The 24,427-nt window shown below is 38.6% G+C and overlaps 1 protein-coding gene across 6 annotated transcripts in view; it reads left to right on the forward strand.

Moving 5' to 3' along the window:
• Positions 1 to 17,625, forward strand: part of LRMDA (leucine rich melanocyte differentiation associated) — a 993,794-nt gene extending 976,169 nt beyond the window's left edge. For all 6 annotated transcript variants that reach the window (XM_039872178.1, XM_039872182.1, XM_039872179.1 and 3 more), the window contains one exon: positions 14,749 to 17,625. In XM_039872178.1, the coding sequence (XP_039728112.1) occupies positions 14,749 to 14,828 (80 nt within the window). In that variant the 3' untranslated portion in view covers positions 14,829 to 17,625. The remainder of the gene's footprint in view (positions 1 to 14,748) is intronic.
• The last annotated feature ends 6,802 nt before the right edge of the window (positions 17,626 to 24,427 follow it).

Here is a 24,427-nt window from a genome sequence, read left to right on the forward strand (position 1 = left end):
AAATCAGTGTTGTTGTTTTTTAAGGGGATGTTCAAATAATGTTAATTTTCCATTGGCACTTTTTGTTTGATGATTTTTACTTTTTTTTTTTTTTTTAACCTTTCTTCCCCTGGCCCTTGTTTTCCTTCTAGAGTCTCTAGGACTTATTCTGGTGGTGCCCGACCATTGCAGGTGGGCCCTGAACAGTTTAAAAGGAGCCCTGTAAATGTCGGGAACCCCTTCTTCTCAGTCTGTGTATCTCATTTCAGTGTGTAATTTCAAGCACTTGGTAGTCCTTACTGTAGCAAAAGGTTAATAGTCGTCTCTTTTTTACATGCTATAAATGCTCAATTTCTACAGACATTTTTTCAGGGCAAGTTGAGTGTAATTGCTAAATAATACAGTCATTCTCATGTTAAGTGAGTAATACCTCTATTGTTACCAGTGCTTCTACCTACATGTGTATGCGTGCGTGCATGTGTGCACACTTGCGTGTGTGTGTGTGTGTAAGCAGGTATGGATGAAACATCCACTTGGGGGAAGCCACAGACACAGCATAGGATTTTGCACATTTATGCATTTGGGTTTTAAATGTTGTGCAGCATCCTGGGCCTCTTAGGCACTGCAGATTATGTATAATAGATGACCTGCATTTACAGAGATGTGTGCTATACAGATGTAAATGTTATTATAGCTTTTATATTTTATGTTCTTGTTGAAAGATCATTTTGTCTTTGAATAATATGGCCGTTCAATTTTTTTGGAGGGGAGGGGGTTATCTTTAAAAGAGAATATGAAATGGATATTGCACATCATATATTTCTTAAAAGTAATTTGGAATTTTAGGGTCTGGGATTGGGGCTGACTGATACACTGCCACAATGAGATATAACCCCTGGAAAATAACAGCACCAGCACATGCCTGCATCTGTCCAACCTCATAATTCACTTTCACATTGGATTATGGATGTCTGCGTTCAGTGAGTCTATCTTCCCTTTAGGTATTATTTCAGCCCTTTGAGATAATAAGGAAAGTTTAATTGCGTTGTTAATTGATTTTTTGCACAACATTATTACCTTGATTGATTGCAGAGTTGATGAAAATGTTAGACACAGGCAGCGTGGAGTATCAGCCTGGCTAGGAGTGGGAGCCTTGTGGAGAATAGATAACCTTGATGTTAAGAGCTATATCCTTCAGATATGTCTTCCCTTGACATATTGATGGCCCTTGAAAAGGGAAAAGCTGATTGTATGCAGAATGCAATCATTAAACCCACTTCAGCTTGCTGTTGATTAATTTGTTTTTTCCTGAAGGATCTAGTTATAGGGAAGGCCTCACTTATACCAACAGCAGCCATTTTTTAGGCTCCAGACTGTGCTTAACCCTCTAGGGGAAGAGAAATAATGAGGCTGGTGTGGCTGAGTCAGGAAGATGATCTTAGGTTGTTCAGAGTGTGGACTTGATGCTCTCAGACATCTTCACCCTTAGGAACACTATTTTCTCAACCATACTGTTTATTTTTCCCCAAATACCAAGTCATTCAAAATGCCAAGGCTAAGGAGCCTTTCACTGAGACCTGCTATAGAATGATTTGGAAACTTTGCGATGCCCAGGAGAGTTTACTGACCAGGCTTCTTCTAGTGGTTTCTAGAGAAGACATGGCACTCAGGATTTTTTATTATATGTTAGGTAAAAGCTTGCATAAATTTGCTCCCATGATCGAACAGTAGATTCTTATTATTATGAATTAGTGTTTTAATTTGTGTGGGGGGATGATAAGAAGGGATTTCTGTAGACAGTTATTATATTTTCAATTAGTTCTCTCCCTGGCCCAATATAATTCTTTCCAGGAAACATTTATTGATAGCTCTCATAGTTACTATAGTTCAGAGCCATTCTCATGGTATCGAAAATCAGGTTGATTGATCAGCTGGTTGGCTGATTGATTGTTTAGACTTCTGCCCTGATTCCCTCCCCAATACCCACACCATGTTATCCATAGCAGCCCAACCCTGGATAGAGACTAAGAGGGCCAGCCCTATAGGAAAAGGAGTTGGCTTTGTCCATTACAGAAGAATGGAGGCTCATATATGTGCAGGAATTCTAGAGAGCCTCTATCTTCTAGGGAGAGTGGGTGGCTTCCCCCTTCCCCTCTCCCTGTTCCAGCTTCTACGCTTATTCTTCATGGAGCACTCTGATTACTTTTGCCTCCTTCTTCCCTCTGTGCCTGTCCCTAATATTTATTTAAACCAAATTTTAAATGTATAGCATTGTTGGAGGCCTACCAAGAATTATATCATCTTCCTGGAGTCCTAAGCGCCCCCAACCCCCCAGGAGAAGTCATATGGGCTTTGAGGCAGAAGAGAAACAACTCAGAATTTCCTAGAGCTATAGAGTACCCTGTAGATGGAATTCACGGTATGGTCCAAAGCAGTTTCTTCCCAGGCAGCCCCACCTCCCCCTCTATTCACAGTCTTTCTTCTGTTGAACTAACGACTGGCGCTCAGGGAGTCTAATATTCACAGAGTCTTGGCCCTCAATTACCTTAATGGCTTATAATGAGATTTTGGCCAAGTAGCAGGTAGCAGGTTATTACTTCCTGCTCAGCGTGGGCAATGTCTACGCTGTTAATTTGTGTTGCCGAATGTGGCTCAGAGCTGGGCATCAAACTGTCAGGGCCAGATGTATTCTATTAGGTGCAAGGCTCACATTGGCTCATGGGCAATTTTTTTCCAATATGGAGGCATGTTACCTCACCACAGGGTGAATCCTGACAAATTCAAGCCAGCCAAATTAAAGGGGGTAATATTGCAAGCTATCAAAGTAGTATGTTCCAGAGACAGATAACACCTGGTACCACCCACTGTCAGCAATGTCTCTCTGACCCGGGCCATTCCATTGATAGGCAAAAAGTACAACCCTCTTAATATAGCTGGAGAGACTGTGGTGCCTTCATTAAGTTTTAATAAGCCTGACCCTTACGAAGGTCCTTATAATATGTTCATATACTATGTACTTTGTCTTTATCCTGGGCAAAAAAAAAAATAATTAATTAATTAATTAGTAATAATAATAATAGAAAATGTACAAGAGGTTCTTAGTGCTCTTATAAAATGCTTTGTGCTATTAATTGTTAACCTATAGTTTCTTTCATTAGCATTAGCATATATATGTACTTTTTTTTTTTAATGTAGGTTAGAGGATGGGGAGCTGAAAACCAGGAAATAATGAAAATATTTTGGCACTTGGCCGTGAGATTTGCTATTGCTCAAGAATTATACAGCACTTTCTACCATGACAGACTTTTCGTTATTTTTTGTAATGCAAACTTTTTCAGTTAGATCATATATCAGTAGATTCCTTTTGTTTTCTTTTTAGAGAAAGCAATTTATAGTGTCCCGGAATTAGGAAAGATTACAGTAATATCAGTACAAGAAAAGTTTATTTGGATTCTAATGAAGGGTAGACGGAGGCTGGACTAATGTGCCCAAAGAAGGAAGTTCTTTTCCCTAGTCCCTGCAGGGTTTGAACTACGACAATCCGACTTGTTACTGGGTCTGCTTAATTTAATTTGAGAGGATAATTATTTTTTAACTTGAAATTAAAAAAAAAAGAAGAAGAAGAAGAAGCAACTTGTCTTTATTTTCAATGACTCTCTTGAGAAGTTTTTGCCTGAAGAACCAGACAGAGCTGTGGAGGTTTTCCCCACTTTTGATGTGAGCTTTCTAATAGGAATAGATCTGAAAACCTAAAATAAATTTCTGCTTGAAAGCAAAGCCAAAGTTCCCATTCAAACTCTGCATGAGGGCCCCCACTGCTAAGATTTGTTCGTATAAGATTCTGTCATTTTAGAGGGAGGCTAAAGACTTTCTGGGAAAGTTTTTCTGCAATTTTTTTTTATCTTATTCTTCATAAATTATAGTTTGTAGGTTCAATTATATTCTACTTATCTAAAACCTCTTTTCTTCTTTCATATAATATATCCATTGCTTAAATTTAAACTCATATTTTTTATTTTATATTAAAGAGCTGCAGCAACCTTTTATTATCTTTTTTTTTTTACGTTGAGGTACCATTTGTTTTCAACTGTTGGGCAGACAGTGAAACCTCTTTTTCCTAAAACTCAACAAACTTTAGGATCCTCAGCAACCAGATTTTTTATCTGAGAATTTGAGTGGTCTTGACTTTATAAGAATAAAAGCTAATGTCAAGAGTTATATTTTTTCAAAAGGAGCCTTTTAAGTTGTCCTAAACAGTGTCTCTTAAAGGTTGGTCCCCAATCAGCAGCATTACTGTCACCTGGGAACTAGCAAAAATGCAAACACTTGGCCCCTACTCAGATCCACTTAATGCGAAACTCCAGGGATGGGGCACAGCAATTTGTTTTAACAAGGCTTTCAGGTGTTTCTAATACATGGGCAACTGGGAGAACCACTGTCATGGGGATAATCCATGCAATTCCTCTACATTTAAATTTCCAAGAATGTATATTAAACAGTGGAGTGCAGACAAAATACTCTGAGAAATTTTATGTAGTCCACACACACACACACCCAAATTATCGAGTACCTACATGTCCTAGGCTCATGAAGTATGGATAGAAAGCTGTCATCTCCATCCTTTCGCACATATGTAAGGAGACCCTAAGACCCTGAGAAACAGACAATGAGCAGTCTTCCCACTGCAGCTAAACTCCCCAACTGTATCGTCCTCACTATAACTGCTTGAAGAAGTACTCAGGTGTGGTCACTATGGTGTCATGTATGAGGGAAGATTCAAAAATGGTTGCTAGTGAAAGATAAGTTAATGAGTTAATTTAGTCAATTACCTGGAACCCAATATTCCCCTAGTGTCTGGTCAATCACATGACTTTTCTGTAAGGGAAGGAAGTGTGTGAGAGCCATTTTATACTTGCTTCACTGACCCCTTGAGAGGTCTCTCAGCTGAAATGGAGAGCCACACCTGGACTCAGCTCAGTCCCCTAGTCTATTAACATCAATTATTTTTACTCCCTTCTCCGATTGAACCTACTTGTTTGTTTTAATTCTAGAAAATTCTAATTTAAAATGCCATTTTCTGGAATGCCATGCCTTTATTTGTTTCTTTGTTTGTTTGTTTGTTTGTTTAAATAATATGCTTAAAATTCTGGGAAACCCATGAGTACCTCTTTCCTCCTGTGAGGTGGTCATTTGTTATTCTCAGCATGAAAATAATCACTGGCTCATGTGCCAGAGACTACTGATGGTGACTGAATGATGACTGAACAGAAAATGGAATTATTATTTTATCTTTGAGTAGCTTCTGCCTCTCTTTTCTGATTAATCTGGGCCAGGCAGTCTAAGAGGGAAGACAATGGCTGGGTAGGTTTGGGGCAGGGAGGGCCTTAAAAGGAGGCAGCTGTGGTTTTCATTGATGGAGTACACCCACCTTTTATATGTCTTATTGATCCAATTTTATTTTTTATTTTTATGCTGTTGGTTTTTTTTTTTTTTATGTTTTCAATTACCAAATGATGATTGGTAACTCCTGCTGGGTGGCATAACTTCTTTTCGGACTTCCATGGTAAAAATGATCTTCTAAGAAATATAGGAATGTATCTTTGTTATTAGTTTGCATGCTTCTTTACATTTATGTGGGTGATATGCAAAAATCCCCAACCCCTGAGCCTGGAAGATTAATTAGAGCAATTGATGGTAAAGAAAATCAGTCCCTGAAATCGAGGCCAGAGGAGCCCAAAAGGGGGGCGTCTGGTAGCCCCATTCTCTTCAGCATAAATTGAACAAACATGACATATTGATCATTGCGGAACCTATAATTGGTGACCAAAAGCACAGTGTGTCTTTAATGACCCTCCCTGAATAGTTGCCATCATTTTTTTTTTAAAGGAAGCTGCTGTTTTTCCTAAATTCATGCTGCCCTCTAGTGGCAATGCTCCCAACTTAAGAGGGAAGGTAGAAAAGATAAATGTGGAGCTAATAGTGGGAATGGTGGATGTAGTGCAGGGGTGGAATTTTTCTTTTTTTTCTCTCACCTATTTGAAAGATTTCTGAGTCCCTCTGAAGGGACCCAAGAAAGAAAAATGAAACTATAATACTTGACCACTGTCCTGGTGTATGTGACATCCGTCAGTGAGCATTGCTGAAGGAAACTTCACAAATCTTAACTGATTTGCATCCCATTTTGGCATGCACTTTGGAATCCAGCTCATCTCAAACCCATTAAACCCCACACAGAGTACAGAGATGAGGGAGAGAGGAATACACTCACACCAAATAAGCCTTGAAAATTCAAGTTTCTCCCTTAGGAAAGGTAGTCAGCCTAAAGTCAGGGTTTGTTGGTGATCTCGACGTTCCCTTAGGAAAGGTAGTCAGCCTAAAGTCAGGGTTTGTTGGTGATCTCGACGTTCTGTCCTGACTTATAGGCAGTGTCCTATAATTCAGAACTAGCTGAATTGTAGAAAGGTAAACTTGGATAGGTGTCAGATCTGGTACCGTGACCTTGGGAAGCTACTTTGAACCTCCTTTTCCTCTACACAATGAAGAGATTACCCAAAATGAAGATTTTTAAAGTCTGTCCTCGTGAGTATTATTTGACAGAGGTAAAGGGCATACTTTTAAAGAAAAATTTCCCAATTCTGTGTTTAAGTTTATTGGAAAGTATAACAAAACAATAAAGTATCATATAGGAGTATATAAATAAATCATTATTTAAGAAGTCAGAGTAAAAAGTGTTTCTGGCTTCATTTTAAGCTGGTACAAAATGTCACCTGAGGAGAAAAACAAAAATTGGGATGACTAAGAAGATTTAGCAGTGTTTTTTCAGGTCAGGGGGTAGATGTTGTTAGAGCAAGGACATATTTACTACGGCATTTGATCTCTGATATGCATATGTTCTTATTTGATTAAAATACAGCATGTATAGAGATAAGAGCCACTCATATTAATGTTATTCCTAAAAGGGAGCAAGTGAGCTCCCCACAGACCTAGGATTCTTTCTTAGCAGTCTCCGCTTACCCACACCACCCCCAATACAAAGAAAGGAATTCAAAAAACATTGACATCTCAGGAAAAGCATATTGACCATTTTCTTTCCAGGATTCACATAATGGAAACATCCACTGCCAGGTAACTTTTAAATCTGTCAGCCTAGTATTTCTTCAATGTGGTAAGGACTTAGAATGGCCTGATCAGTTCTGTGTTTGGACATGGCATCTGCAACCTGAATGCAGGAACCAGGGGCTCAAAGTGGGACAGCGAAGCTGGTTACTAAGGATCCACTCAAAGATGCAATTATGTCCCAGTCTTGGACCAGCTTTTACATTTCCCACACAGATTATCGAGGGAAAAACTTGCCCAGCATTTCCCACCTCTGTCTCATCTTCTAAAATGACAAGCCTCATTTCAGCTACCCCCTAGAGCCTGGAGTGTATTTTCCACAGGCTCTGGCTCATCACATGTCAACTTGTCTGCCCACTCACGTGACCATTTGTGCAACCTTCCCTGGGCGGGGAGGCTGGCTTCTCAGCTGTGCATTCCTATCACCTTCAGTACAGATTTTGCCGAGATCCTTTCCCTGCTGACTGGCTTCCTTCCCCTGCTTTCTCTTCCTTGCAAAGACGCTGGTGCGACTTGACAAAGCCCAGCGTTTGTCTAAGCAGGCTATGTAATCTGTTCTCTCTTGGTGGAAAGTTTAACCCTCCATCAGGCCTCACTGCAGGGGACTGAGCATTGGGGCCAGATGCCCTTTTCTGAAAAGAATATGTTGCCTGGCATTTGTGTCATCTTTCTTTCAGGATATGGAAGCATCCTAACCCTTGATTAGGTGGTCCATATTGTGTTTTTTGACTGGTGTTTAATAGAAAGCAGCATGTTATAATCCCACAATTTGGATCTTACCATGCATCCAGAGTATTTACTTTTGTCTTACATGCTCCTTGTGCTAAGAAATGAATAAAAGCTATCATTTACTTTAATTTATAATAAACATTGCTGGTAAAAATAATCAACCTGAAACAAAACTGATAGCAACTAAAGCTGTACATAATGTAATTTATTATGGATGAAAATAGACTAAAATTTATATCTTGTTGGTATATTGAAAATTGCACAAATTCATGGGGAGGAATTCACCTTGGTAGAAATAATGAAAACAAAATAAGATTGAAATGAAGTAAAATTACACACAATAAAATGTGCTGACTAAACTTTAATAGAAGACCTAAGTCTTCCTGTCACAATTTAGATCTGTAAAATTTTACTCAAGGAAATGTGACTTTGTAAGATACATACTTTCAAAGATTTAGAAGACATAATCAGTAAAATTTAATATTTGGTAAATTCCGATTGTGGAATTTAAACTTAATGTAAAAATTACATGGAAAAGAATTGATCTCGTTGAAAATGAATTCAATAAAATAAAAATAAAAATATTAAAAATAGGATAGTTTGAATTTAAAAATTCAGGAATTATATTTACTAAGTGGAGCTTGCTATAAATAATGCTTTCTGAAAGAAAAATTACTAGTTTACATGTTTATATTCATAAGCCTGAATCCAAAACATCCTTGGGGTCAAATGGCAGAATTCTAATGTCCACCATTGCAAAATATCAGGGTCAGCATGGTGGAGCCAGAATACCTCTTGTGGGTTTGTTTTATGTAATAAAGAAGAGTTCAAAAGTCACTCATTTGAGAGACTTGGAAGCATCCCTTGGGCAGTACTGTTGGGAGTGACCACTGCAGTATTTAGCAAGGACAGTATGCCCCTCAGTCCATGATGAAGACAGGAAGAGGCCCTTACAGACCTTGCGGTTAGCAAGCTCTGCGAGACCCTCGCATCCCATTCCAACCCGAGATGCAGATTATGAACTGAGACACTTGGCCTGAAGTCACACTCAGCTAGTTTGAAAAGGAAGTCTCACTTTCTTCTTTGCCTTCTTTACCCTCCCCGGACCAGGTGGAGAGCCTTTCCCCATTTTATTCCCAGCCTGAGGCTTCTGAGATAGGTCTGCAGAAGAAGCAAAAATATGCCCAGCATGGAGTACAGACAGTGTTCTCCTTCCACAAAAACTGCTTCCAAGCAACCCCTTCCTTTAAGACCTTTTAAAATCTCTCTTCTTTTCGTTTTGCCTTACTTAGTATTTAAGTAGCTTACACTGAAGGAGGATGTTGTGTTAGGCGCCTGTAATTCTGCAGGCTGTGCTAAATCCTCTGTGATATCCACAGCAGAGCTGATAGCACATCACACAGACTGACCTCTGGGTACTGCTCCAGCCACTTCTCAAGATCATAAAACATGGGTGTTTATTCCTGCCCCCGGTCCCAGTTTACTCACAGCCTGCACATAACAAAGAGCGAGGAATGTGCTTTCTGGGGAATGTCTTTTCCTGTGTATGATGTTTACAGCTCTTAACACTGGATGATAATGTTCAGTTCGCTTCTCTCTTTCCAGCCAGACATTGTGATTGCTTTGTTTTCATGGGAGAAAAATGTTCAGCATAAAAACAACACTGTTGTCTAGGAATTGAAGCCGTTGCCTTCTGTTACTTTGCCCCCTTCTTTAATAAAGCAAATATTTAAGCTATATGTATTCTTAAAGCATTTCAAACATCTGTAGTCTTACCAGAGGTTAAAGTATGAGTGTTCAACAATTGAAATTGTTGAACTTTGTGTATTTTGTTTAAATTGTATATTGATAACAATTTTAGCAGTATTAATTAATCTATTCAACATATATTTACTGAATACCCCCTCTGTTCTAAGTACTGTTTCAGGCGCTGGGTATTAGAAATTGGGGAGGAGTTAGTATTGTAAATGTGACATGTGAACAAGTATGTATAGTATCACATGGAAGCATAGTTCCAGAACCTTCCACAATAGACCAGAAAGACTCTCCAAATACTCTTTTCTTCTCTGTCACCCACCTCTTCACAACACTGTTGTTGCTATTTTCAGAGGCCATAAAGAGTCTAGTTTTTTCCTTTACTCATACCGATTGGAGAGCAAGAGTTCCTCGAGGAGCCCTCTGTCCCTTGTCTGTTTTGTAGCACTGCCTAATTATAAGCTCCTAGTGATCACAAACATTAAAATCTGTTTGTCATTACACAGCTACACTTAACAAACATTTGTGATAATAGCATTTAAAATGATGATTACTGAAACTAATGTTAATAATGATAACAAGATTGATACTTTATTTTACAAATATGGATTTATTGGTCCAACCTGTAATGCATCATCCAATAAGTTCGTATTGGTATAAGTAAAATCTATATTTTTTCACAACTAAAATACAAATGGTAGACCTCCTACTCTGATATTTAGTCTTTAGTTCTGTTGAATATAGTTATGAGATTGAAATCAAAGCTAGTAGGACATAGGCTAGTTAATGGTGAGCACTTTCCAGATGAGTATGAAACACAGGTTACAGAGAAGTTAGTGGAAATTCTTTCCTTGGGGGTTATGAGGTCCAACAGAGCTCCCCTTCTATATATTATGGGAATGAGCTGGATGGGTTTCAAAAGCTTAGTCCAAATCAAATTTTTGATTAACTGACCATTGGATCTGCCTGCTACATCAGGCAACATTGGACCCGACATCCTCATCTTCATAAGGGAGACATTTGAAAATACTAATTTATCTATTTCAGAACTAAGAAGAACCTCTGAGATTATCTGGCCCCTTGCCCTTATTTTACAAATGGGGAGACCAGCCTTGTGAGGAAAAGTGACACAAACATGGTCATAAACTGTTAGGGGCAGAGCTGGGTTTAAACACAGAGAGTTTTCTTCTCTCCTAATGGAGTCTCTAACAGCATCCCTGTGATCAGAGCCTTGCATCCAAAAAAGAGGCTGATTCCCACACCCTCAGGCAGCCCCAAGGTTGTAACTTAACCTGCATAATTTGAATATCCATTCCAGAGGGGGGAAACATTTAAAAGATAAAGGACCTCTTTAAAATAGTTTCTTCCCAATGCATTTTTTTTTTCATAATTATAGTTTTAAGAACTTATGGTGATGGCAGAGCTGGCTACTTAAGAAAAATTAGGAGTCTCATTTGGCAGGAAAGGATTTCCCAGGGGGATAACATGCTGTCATTTGGGGGGGGGGTGGCTAAAAGAAACTGCGTACAGACAGCTACACGTTGTCTTGATGCACTGCAAGCCTGTTTCACTTATTATGGCCAAAGCCAGATATTTTAATTAAAAACACTACGTATGCCATTAAATGTGTTGTTCCCCCTCCAGTCCCAAGACATTATAGTTCTAGGAGATACAAACAAATGAATGCATTGCAGATATACATGGAAACCGCCACCTACTGAGTCAAAACCAGCGGGTTCCCAAATTCCAGTCCCTGAGTGCCTCCCCATCAAAATGTTCTTTGCAAGCAGACTGTTCCCTCCGTAATTTTCACAGTTTATGGCAGTTGTACTCACCGGAGAAGGAGGGCCATGGGGAGAGCAAGAGAAAGAGAAACATACCACCACCTCAATTTATGAGCAGATCCTATGATTTCACAAATAACCTCTGTGATAAATAAAGTGCTGTGGCCGCACATGGGACTGTACTCCTCCACTCCCCTTCTTATTAATGTTATTTGTTTGTTTGTTTATTGAGCATAAAAGTTCCATTTGGGGGATTATCATTTCCCAACTGTGAGCTCAGCTTGGGTGAGAGTCTCAACAGAGGCAACATTTGCTGAATTTATGCAATTGCAGGCAGTTCAGGTTTAAAAATTTCAGCCTGATTTTAACCATTGGTAGCCAGACCACCTTTCTCCCCAGAGGAGCACCAGCAGCTGGATTTCATTTGGGGCTGCCAGGCCATCTCCGTGCAGTTCTGGAGCAGCCCTCAGACTGAGTGCCTTCCCTTTAAGGATTTTATTCAAGGAGACAGCTCCTCACACGTTGGCACTCTAATCACCTCAAGTAGCCAAGATATCAGGGCGGGGTGGGCTGAGTGGGTCCTCCTGCAAAGTCCAAATTTAGCTTGACTGAGGTTATCCTTAGGTCTCTTGACCCCAGCGCTCTGACAGGACAGGGCTGCCAGGAACTTTATAACGACAGCGAGTTTTGTTATGATGTTTAGGGAGAAATTTTCTGCAGGGGCAGGCGGAGAAGACCCTAAGTGATATGGAGTGATGTCAGCTTTCGTTAGAGCAGGAGACAGCATTAGAATATCCTTGGCATAATATGGCACTGGTATCTCTGTCAGCATCTCTGTTTTCTGTCACCACACACAATCCTGGGCCTGTCTCAAGCCCTGACAGTGTCTTTTCAGATCAGGTTATTGCCAGCGCAGAGACTAGCTCTGCTCCCCACTACACAGACCCTTTGTTTGAAGTCTGCCCTTTTGTCATTAATGTACTTGATGTCTATTTAAATCTGACGGTGAGTGTGGTATCCGTTTTCCCATCAAGAGATCATTGACAATATTAATACCTCATGTCCTTGCCTCATTTCCCAAGCTCTGACACCTCACTGCAGTCTCCTGCATTCATCAAACAGCGCTCTCTCACCAGGATATCTATAAAGAGTCTTGCTTCCAGGCCTAAAGGAACAGGGCAGGCTTTAAAACAGACTTTTATCAATGCCGACCAGAAAGAAGGCCTGGGGAACGTGGCTCAGACACTTCACTTCTTTCTTGTTAGGGCCCATGTTCCAGGATATACGGCCTATTTCCAGAATATTTCCAGCCTATGTCCAGGTTACATTTAGGCAAGATATGGAGATGATGTTTATCATGGAGAACAGGTAGAGAAAAGAAATTCAGTCTTGAATGTACTGGGAAGTTTATAGCAGAGAATGAATGTACCCACTGGTGGGTGGTGTGTGTGCGTGTCTGACTTTCATTCTTTCACTTAAGAGAAAGGCTGTTCTTTATGATATGTGACAGCCCTTTCCATTCCTTTTTATAAAAATTCATGTAGTCTTGGTACTGTAGAAAGAAATTAACATCCCCCTGCTTCATTCTCTGTTTCTTGAAGTTGTATTTGAATCAATTATGTTTGAGGAAGCATCTTATAGATTTTCAGAAACCTCTAAGCACTCCCAACCAGACCTGTAGGAGATATGGTTGTTGGACCAGATCCTGGAGAGCCAAGCCCACAGAACGGTTCTGGCATTGGTGACAATATTAGTCCAACCCCAGGTGCTACATAATTCAGCACAAAAAGGGAACAGCTCACTGCCAACAGCCAGAAGAATCATTTTAGTCTGAAGAAAGGTCTCAGGGAGGTTCCATCCAAACTCAGTGTTTCCAGGCACCAGACCAAAACTCAAAAACAGTAATTGAGGATGGGTGGCCAAGGAGAAAGCATAGCCAAGGGAGAAGTCTGGTCCACAGCAAACTTGCTCATAGGAGCACGGCAGAAAAGAGAAGTAATGAGGGCATGCCCAAGACCAGTTAGAGTCTGTGGAACAATGTCATCCTCTCCCTATTGCTAATTCTTGGAGAGTCTGTAACCCCAGCAATCCCCAGCTTCCTCCTATGCCATCCAAACCAAGGAGCATCTACCCTGTCCTTAAAAGTTTCTAAGAGTCACGTGTAGTCTTTATTTAAGAATAAGGCTTAAAGTTCTGCGGTGGAGAAATATCTCTTGTACAATCACAAAAATATTTACTACTTAGAACTTCTGATGTGAAGAACCTGGATTATTTCAAGTGCTAATTTATCCCAGATGAAAAATAGTTGGTGATTATTGGTTTCCTACTATCAAACTGATGGGGGGAAAAAAATCCTCCATATAGATAGCTCTCTTTATAGGCAGATTTGAGGCTCATAGATTAATGTTTTGTGGACATCTAGTTTCTCGTTTTTTTTTCCCGGTTATGCATGCATCAGAGACTCAAGTGCTATTAATAAGACAACTCTGTGAAGCTGAATTTTAGCTTTTCTAAAAGTAGAAGAAAATACAATGTTGTAAAAATCAAATTTTTATTTTGAATATTGTCTTACAACTTATTTTTCCTTAATAATCCCACAAAGCTTTCATAATAACTATGGCAGGTGACTTCGTATAGATATTTAGAATAAATATTGAGTTGATTAAAAGATTTGACCCAATTCTAGGGGCATTTTTCATAAGTAAGTCCTCCTATAATTCTCTTGAATGAGAAGAAAGCTGTATAGGAAGCCACATAATAAGTTAAAATAAAACTGAAGATGAAAATTAAATGCATTCCAACCTGAGAATACAGTTCAGGATGCCTATGAGAAAAAGCCATTTAATGTTGGAGACTCTTGTTACTTTCCATGTGGCATTTTGTCAACACCACCGCTCTCCTTAATCATCCGTTATGTGCCTGATGCCTCTTGGGATTTGAAAGGTTCTTTCTGGAAGTTAACAAAGTGGTTCATGATAAAGGACTTGGAAATATTCACATTCTGGGAAGACTGTTCCACATTATTTGCTTGAGCTGGGGCCATGTTAAAACTCTTAATTTTCTATTTTTAGAAATTGCTAAGGGGACCTGGAGAAAGGAGAAGGTTAGGCTTTATTTTGAGGAGTAATTGGCCAAACTAGAAAAGTCTCTGGAATATGAAGAGACATCATGCAGGAACCATATTATTCCTAGGAGCCTGTGCTCTGGTGACATTTTATTTGAATATCAAATCTGAGGACAAGAAAGTAGGGTCTCTCTCTCTGAGACTTAATTCATTTGCTGCCACCCATTGGTTTTAAGCTTGTGTTATGTTTCTGCTTTACAGAACCAATTGGTCCTTGCTATAATTGTGGTTCGTAATGATGTGTTTCCTTTTATTTTTCAGGTGTCCTGGGGAAATGTCGCTATGTTTACTATGGGAAAAACTCAGAGGGCAACAGGTTTATCCGAGATGATCAGCTCTGAAGGCAAGTTCTGTATGCCTTAACCTCTGTCATGAGAATAAAAGAAAAAGAGAAAGTGAAAATAAAGAAAAGCTAAAGAAAAAAAAATGGCCTGCATTGCATCCCTGTGGGAAGGCTATGACTTTAGCTTTTGGTACCTTCTGTTGACTTTGCCTGTCAACATCATCTTTCTGCCTTAGACTGAGTGGTCACATAGAGATTGACATGATTGCCCTTAAGCAGGTCTCATCCACCAAGGTGACAGACAGCAGCGGCAAAGCACCAGGGCTGACAAGATGAACACCATGATAGATTGCCTGGCCCCTCCACTGCTCACAGGGGAGCAGAGGTCACACCTGGGGCCTCTCTGAGCACGCTCAGTGGCTATAGCCCAGTGAGAGAGACTATGTCCTTAGCTTGCCTATTGAGTAGAGATCTCTTTGATACCATTGTGCTGTGGGTTTATTTTTAGAGAAATAATTGTAGTTTAGATGAAGCCCATGCTCTTTTATTCCTCTTAAATCTTAATTTCTTATATTCTGTGTAACCTCCTGCCCCCATCCTTTAGCATCTTTATCACAAGCAATGCATTTTAGTTTGCAGATTTTCAGAGAGCAGAAGGTATATGTTCCCAGCCAGGCCATAGGTTTATGGCTGGCTTCATGTCGTTACAATTTCTGAATTGGAACAAATAGCCTTCGTAAATCTCTGTGTTCATTTCTAAATCCACTTCTTGCCCTGAATACTAGACAGTGTCAGACATCTTTCCCAGCACCAGGTTCTGGTTGCACCAGGAACTTCTATTTATTTAATTATTCATTCATTCATTCATTCATTCATTCACTCATTCATTTTTAACCACACACACTTCCAGCCATGTCTATGGCTATATTTGTGTTTGGAGCTGGCTTGTTCCTTTGGGTACTATTTAAAGGTAATGAGTTGATAAAAGATAGAGTAGTGGGTCAGAAGTTAGAAAGAAAGGGACAATTATAGAAAACACCCACCAGATCAAACAGTTTTTAACAGAAAGCACAAACCCTTTGAATTTGCTATCTTTCTCAGGACCTCTCAAAAATGAAATTCATAGTTTGTGAGATGGTCTTGTGCATCTTTGATGATATTTCAGCACTAATGTTACAAGGAAAACAAGCATTATCATACTGGTTGGGTGGCTATAATGTCATTTAATATATTGGTACACCAGTAAAATCGTTCTAGAAGATATCTGAAAGGATGGTTCCTCTTAACACTACAGCATTTATTTTTGCTTCTGTTTATATCAAGTGTTCATTGTCCTGGATCTCTCAGTATTAGGTTACTTTGAGGACGGCAAAATCAGAAAGAGAATCCTTCCAAGTTATAGGTACCAAATGACTAGAGTATTGCTATCGTAAAACTCTGAGAGGTCAGAATCCCTGAAATACTCAAGAAGAATCTACTTTCTCAGTTCTAGCCCATTAACATGGCTACTGAGTCGACACAGTCCGTGAATGACTTGCATCGAGGGTGGCAACAGTCCCTCTTGTAGCTTATGTAACCTGTTACTTAGATTAAAATCCTCAAAATCTAATAGAGGATATCGAATGTTTGCCCTTGTCTCTCAAATCCATTAATAACCAGACTTCAGTACCTTTTTTTTCTATTCGATCTACAAAATAACATTGGAATAATGATTTAAATTAGCTGCATTAGGTCCCGCCCTCATTTTTGTTTAGAAGCATCGACACGTGTTTTGTCCATGGCATGTTACCGGCAGCCCGAGTTCTGTGCAAGGGCAACTAGACTAGGCCAATGTCATATCCAATCTAGCAGCACATATATCCTTGTCTTTATAAAAGGCTTTAACCCTGCCTTGAACAATAAAAAAGCACTTGTGAACTGACCACAGAATTTTTCCATCTTTATTTTTCTTACTTGTTTACTTTTCTTAATGTCAGAATCATTTGTATCATACGCAGGAATGTCTCCTTCAATGCGAGCTTTGGAGGCAAAAAATATTTTTGGAGTGAGTTATTGACCACATTGTTTCCCTGTCTTTGGGTTGTTTATTTTCTCCCAAAATGGTGTAATAACTTTAATTAAGATTAGCTTTAATTATAATTTACGTAAAGGCCATCACTACGGTATATTTATCTTAATGATAGAATTATAGTGAGTTTGGTTTCTCTTAAAAAGAGATAATGATAATGAATTAGTGTTGGGTTGCTTACAATTCCATCGTTTGTTAAGCAAGATTTGCTGTGCTGAAGTTGGACTTGGGTCTGCATTGGAAGTGGAGGAAGCAATGTTGCATGCTTATCTTAAATTCATAGGAATGTCCCCAAACTTTTTTTTTCTAAGTAGAGAATTAGAAAGTAAGAAATTCAAAGTTTATACATATTTTATATCCCTTTTCTCCCCTTGGATCTTTCTCCCTTTTCTACTGAACTTTTTTCTTTGGGAATCGTGGTGTCCCCGTGTTCTTTCTCCCAGGACGCTGATTCGATTTGAGAGCCTCCTGCAATCAAAAACCATCATGGAGTCTGTTGCTTCAGCAAAGTCAGGGCGGACTGTGTCTTTCCTAAGTAATGTTATTTTATAGAACAATTTGTTCCTTGGGGAATAATGTTTTAGATTGTAGGGAATCCTATTAAAAGTACAACTATTATAATCATTTGCTTTTACTTTTACAAGCCTTGCTCATAAACCTTCCATCTGTTTGTTGCTTTAAATAGAGGCACATTATAAGAGATTATCACTTGATCAGGCTGCACGTCTGAGTGTTGTGCATTTTCACGTATTCATGTATACTAAGGAATAAAAGAAAGCAAACCACACGTTCTGGTTGAAAAGACTTTTCATTTGTTTTTTGTTTGTTTTGTCTGTGTGCGTGTGTGTGTGTTCTCCAATAGAGATGTATCATGCACATTTTCAAGGAAAAATGTCTTTCTTGCTGCTTCGAAGAAATAACTTGGCTGTCTTTCTCTTCTTTGTTAATATGCAGATCAAAAACAATCCACAGGGCTCTTTTCATCAAAACAATAGCAGCATTCAGTAGTTGCTACTCACTAGAGCAGCCTAAGTCAGATCTGCGTCACTGCCCGATGCCCAGTGTGGACAACACAGGGTCCATTGAGACTCTTCCATGTTACCCATCCATCACGGCTGATCCAATGTGACATTCACCATCTGCTTCTCCCAATCCTGTTTCTGAGAGGAGGGCTTCACCAGAGAAGGCTGTTACCATTATTTGATTCTGGTCTCTCCAACTTGTCTAAATACCATGCTGCAAACTACTGTGACTAAGACTTGGAAAGGGAACTGAGACCAGAGGAACACAGAACATGTTGATGACATGTTTTGTGACAAACAGACCATCAGCTTTTGGTGGAGTACTGTATGTTACTTTGAATGCATTAGCAAACACTTAAGGGATTTCAAGAACCGTTAAATTACACAGACACCTGTCCAAAAATGTTGTCTTCCTTTAAGTTTACCTGAAATTTTCCAGCATTAGTAGTTCTCTCTTGGATAATATTAATTCTAAATATTAATTGTTCACTTTGTGAATAGGGTAGGTAATAAGTTATGTTATTTGTACGCATTTACATATTAGCATACGCTTATTTTTGTAAAGTAGCATGGAATGTGGCCTGGAGAACACACAGCCTAGGAAAAGGGATTTGTGCTAAGAAAGAAAAGAGAAAATTCTAAGTATGGAATGTATTGAGGACAAGTTGCTAAAGTAGGGATGATATAAATGGTAATAAATTTAATTATGCCATAGGAGGGCATGAAGCAGAATTAATGTATGGACTTGGTGGATAGGGATAAATAGAGAGCTAAGGGAATAACGAGAAAGGAAGAGAAAAGACAGTTTTCTGCCAATAAGAAGGGTTGCTAATATTCAGCACTAAAGTGGTATTTAGCAATATTTTCTCCTCAAAATGGAATCATCTTTGATATAAGTGAAGAGTACCACCATTTAGTAATGGTTTACAAGTTTCTCTGCACAAGATGATTAAACAGTGAGGAAAAGATGGATCACAAAGTGCTGTGGGAATAAATGGTCATATGTGTGATGGCTACACATGGAGAACAATGACTATGGCTTGTGCCTAATAGTCCACAAAAAATATTCCTAGGGTAATTTCCCAAGCTGATGGATCAGCTGAAAGATAAGGGGGAAAATCAGAGTCCTTACAAGACCTTACATGGCTCTAGTTAAGTGTCCCAACAGCTGTGAGAGTGAAGAAAACATGGATGCCAGTATCAACCCTCTCTTTCTCTCATACTCTCTCTGCTTCAGTCGCGCTGGTCTACAGTGAGCACACTGTGGTTCTGGGTTTTGTATTTGCAATTTAGGTCTTTGCTCAAATGTCACCTCATTAGAGAAGCCTTTTCAGACCATGCTATCTAAAGCACCACATGCATGCACACGTGTGCGTGCGCGCGCGCACACACACACACACACACACCACCCATTACACTCCATTTACCTTGCTTTGTTTTCCTCGGTTAACACCACATGACATATTACATATTTATTTGTTTTGTCATTTATTGTCCAAACAAAGGGAAGGACTTGTTCTGTTCTGAGCCTAAAGGGTGCCTTGCATGTAGCAGGCACTCTATAAATAATTGTTTTATGAATGAATGAAAGAATGATTTCAGTTCACAGAGGTCTATTAGGCTATGTTTACAGACATACGGTTGCACATTAAACAGTGAGTCTTTTATCAAAGGAATTTTCATTTGAAAAATTTCTACCTCCTTTTTTTTAATAACCTGGATCAAGCAACAAACTACTTCATCCATTTTAAAAACAATGTACAGTTTGGAAGCATAAGGCAATGAAAATTGGTTAAGATTGAAACAAGAAAGGAAAATGAATGTCAAGAAACATACTGACAAGATGATATGCGATTTGACCTTTAATGGATTTGAGAAGCTATGTCAGCTTTACAGGACATTTTTCTTCAGTTTCATTCCATACATCCTGTAGGCTGTATGGATTTGGTTGTGGACACACCTAGTAGGCATTCTGCATCATAGATTGCTTGTATGGAAGTGGAAGCTCTTCTCTTTCATTCAGTTCAAAATTTTTAAACAAAAGTCTAATCTTTATTGCAATGGTTATATATCATGATAACTATAAGATATTTACAATTAAAGCAAGATTACGAGAGAAATTCAAAAGCACGTTATTTATAAAACTAACTCTTCTCAGACATTATTAAATTATTTTATCCAGCACAGGTAGAACTAACTTATTTTAACTTTGGACCTTAACATCCAAACCTTCTCAAACTTCTGATTGGTGACCATAAAATAATGTCATCTATATTCCGTGGGGCACGGAATTTGTGAATTTAGTTAAGTAATGATAATTATCGCTTGCACAAATGCTGCAAAAACTTTTGACATGTAATAACTAATTTAATCATCCAAAAACTCCATCAAGTAGGTGCTCTTATCCCCATTTTAAAAACGAGGAAACTAAGTCTTGAAAGTCTCAGTATTGTATAATGGGGCACATGCAGACAGTAGTTGTGGACTCCAGGATTTTAACTCAGGCTGTCTAGGTCCAGGGTCTATGCTCTTCCCACTGCAATATCTCTATTAAAGGTATCCGCATATTTTGTAAAGTCTACAGTTTTCTGATAATGGAGATATTTGTCAAAATATATTTGAAACTTCTCTTTTGGAATAAACTTTAAAACGCTTGTACAGATCATTCATAAAATGAGGCTTAGTGTGAACGAAAGGGAAAAAATGGCATTACATAGCTCTTATTCCTGGAATAAGTTTTTTTTAAAAAGCACATTATAAGTAAATCCAGGCTACCTTCAAATTAAAAATATTTTCTATGATTTAAAATTTTTGAAGACTTTATATGGACACTTAGCATAATGAAATAAAGAGTTAATAACTTGGAAATCTCACATCCCGATTTGGGCCTTTCACTGTGGCAATCATTAGTTATGCTGAAAATTTGAGAAAACTCCATCTCGATGGATGGTCATGAATGGTGCACCAGAGCCAAAAGATCAGGATTCTATATCTGTTCTCTGCCTCACTTTGGTTATCTCTATGGTCTTCAGTTTCTGTGCCAGGTAAGGGAAGAAATGAAAACTGTCCAAAGACAGCTAAGGCTGACGCCTCTGAATACAGAAGGTCACCAATGTCTCTCCAAACTGAGAAATAAGTGATTTTGTGAATCATAATGTATATGAAAGTGTTTTGCAAAATAAAGTGATACCCAGTAAATAATTATATGGCAAACTGCAAACTCGAAGGTATTTTCAGAAAAGAAATTTTTGGAAGTATTTTAGGTGATCAATTTCATTCTTGGAATCAGGATATAGTCTCTCAAGATGACTGCTTTGAAACAGACCAAACCACACTATTTGCATCATTCCTGGACTGGGAACTCTAAAATTCGTCACCATTTAATAACTAAGTCTCATATACTCAGTCGCATACTGCTTTAGTGTTCGTTAGACTTCATGGGTGATACTATTCATGTATCATGTTTTCATTTGGTAATAATCATTCATGGCTTTTCTCTTACTGTATTTATTCACTATAATTAGAAAGCATGAATTTAATATTTCTTCCAATTTCTGTTTATTCACCAGGGCTAGACTAGGGTGAGGCAAGTAGAGGCACTCACCTTGGGTGCAATTGTAAGTGGCCACAAAAACTCTCAGTGATCAAGATAAAATAATACTTTAATGCAGAATCTCAAAAAATCAAAATTAATGCAAACAATTATGAACAAGACATTAAATGTTAAATAAAAAACTTTTCCTTTTACCCAGCCTCCAGTATGGCTTAGTGCAGCACTGTATTTACCTGTCTATTCTATCCTTCAAGCATCAAAGCCAGCGAACCCACGTCTTTGTCCGACGCCCTGTGTTTAGTTCACACTTGTAAGCTAGACCAGCACGTTTTCTAGGTAATTACTCAGCAACACCCCTTTGCCTTCTTGCTTCCATCGTGTTTCATCTGTCCTTATCCTCTGATCCTCTATTCCTTGCTGTACGTCTGACTTTAGTGCCACTTCTAATTTGGGCAATTCATTCTCATTTAGTTTTAGTAATTTTTCAAACATTCTTCCTGGCTTGACACTTCTACCCAGACCTTTACTTTCCTCAGTCCTTTGATGTCTTTAGTTGCCTTGGGTAAGAAATTCCATTTCAGGCCACAGTGGTCCCAGCCCTGCCTAGGTCAATGGGGCAGGGGAATTTGGACATCACTTATTTGATGTATATTTAAAAATCCTTAGTCCTGTCAATACTCAACCCTGGTTTAATTTACAGCTAAAAATGCTAAACTGTAGCTTGTAGCTAGCTTCATTACTTAAGGCTAAGTTTTATCTGTGATGGTTTCTCTTATCTTTACATTTTCTCATTTAGCTTTTAAAGAAATTCCCAGTGGGCTTTAGTTCTTCTCATGAAAATTATTTTTCTCTTCTACACAATTTGGCAGAAATTGGGAGTGACTATGGCCTTCTGTTCATCAATGCCTGTACATGGGAAGAATGGACCCCCACATTTGCCTTACCACCTAATTCTAAAGCATTATTTCTCCCACCTAAGGAGAATGGAGAACTATATATAGATACACACACACACACGCGCTTACCCTCCTGCCTTTACCACAGCCACACACACACACACACTCATTACTTTTACCCATACGCACCTCTCCCTTTTATTCATATGGATACATATGCAATGTTCTGCACTTTTTTTGTTTGTTTCACTTCACATCCCCTACAGGATGAAGATGGGTGGTATGTTGGTTAATTTCATGTGTCAACTTGACTGGCCTTGGGGTGCCCAGGTTAAATATTTCTGGGTGTGTCTATGAGAGTGTTAGTGGGTGACATTAGTATTTGAATTGGTGTTCTCAAAATCATTCCCTTCTCAGTGGGTTGGGGGGAGGGAGAGGTTGGGGGGAACCTCATCCAATTCATTGAAGGCCTGAATAGAATAAAAGGCAGAGAAAGGTGGAATGTGCCCCTTTTCCTCTACCTCAGTGCTTGAGCTGGAACTTTTCATCTCATCTTCTCCTACCCTTAGACTGATTTTTACACCATTGGTTTCTCCTGGATCTCATACTTCCAGGTTCTGGCTGAATTACACCACCTGCTCTCCTGGGTCTCCACCGTGCAGATGGCAGATCAACTCCTTTTGGCTCTGTTTCTTTGGAGAACCCTGACTATTGCTAAAAGAAATACTAAATTTTAAAAAAGTCATTAATGCATGAATGCATATACATCTATCAATACAGGCTTAAATATGTTTAAAACAACTGATAGAACAATGTGGAAAGAAAGAAAAAGAAGCAAAAAAAAAAGAAAAAAGAAAAAGAAATTTGTAGGCATTCATTATGCAGTGTCTAAATCTTAGTGAAGTTTTAAGCTTTGATGGCTCAAAAAGTTTAAATGCTATGCAGTTACATATATATCATTTGGCAGTATAATTATTTACATTGCTCGTCCACTTATTTACTTTTGTGGGGTTGAGGAGTAAATTTTTTCTTACTTTAACTTATTTGAATGGAATGGTTTCTGCGTGACACTTCACAGACAATGGCTCAGTGGAGGAAACCTCTTCCTCAGCCACCTGGTTCACCTGGTCTGACTCCATTAGACTTTTTTTCCTGGGAACATGTTTGAACTCTCTGCTGTGTGTTCATCAAAACCTCCTTCTTTGTAGGATCTTAAACCAGGATTATAAATGCAATTCTTTCTATCACTAAGCAACAGCTACAGAAACTTTTAAATGAAGTTTGAAAATCAGCTAAATGTGTCACACAAGACAATAGTTATATTGAATTTTAATAGAAACATCAATATTTTAAAATATAAAGTTAATTTTTCAAATGTTAATGTAAGTTAGTAGCACTTGCACTTCTGAAATTATTAAAGCTAAAAACTGCATTAAGACTCTTGAGACTCCCTGAATAATCTAGATAAATGAAAACTTGGCTTTGATGTGTTAGCAAATATCTTTTGTGAGTATGTGGTGTAGCTTTTAACTTTATTTGTCATCTTTTGGGTGGAGATAGTTACAGTTTTGATGTGATCAAATTTCTTAATTTTTATCATATATGTACAGGAGAAGTACAGGGGCTATGATGTGTCTGAGGAAATTCTTCAATACCTTGAAATCATAAAATTATTCTATAATTTCTTCTAAAGCTATAAAATTTCATCTTGCATATTTAGATGTTCAATCATTCTGGAATGTACTGTGTGTTGGTGTGATGCAGGGTTAGAATTAAACTTTTTGACTACATAGCTGGCTTATTGTTGTACTTAATCTTTTCTCTCCTTTTCAATGCCATCTCTGTCACTGCCAAATTTGTGTATATATGTAGAATTGTTTCTGGACTCTCTGTTCTATTCAATGTATATAATTGCCTTTTCTTGTATCAATATTATTCTAATTGCTATAGCTGTGCAATTTCTTTCCTCCCTCTCCCTTCATCCCTTATTCTGCCCTCTTTCCTTCCCTCACTCCCTCCTTTCCTTCTTCCCCTTCTTTCCTTCCTTTCCCCAACTTTATTGAGGTATTTACATAAAATAAAATAGTAAATTCCTTCATTATAAGTTTAGAGTTCAAT

This window comes from Pteropus medius, unplaced genomic scaffold (assembly GCF_902729225.1).
Source record: "Pteropus medius unplaced genomic scaffold, Ma_sr-lr_union100, whole genome shotgun sequence".
Taxonomy (NCBI): domain Eukaryota; kingdom Metazoa; phylum Chordata; class Mammalia; order Chiroptera; family Pteropodidae; genus Pteropus; species Pteropus medius.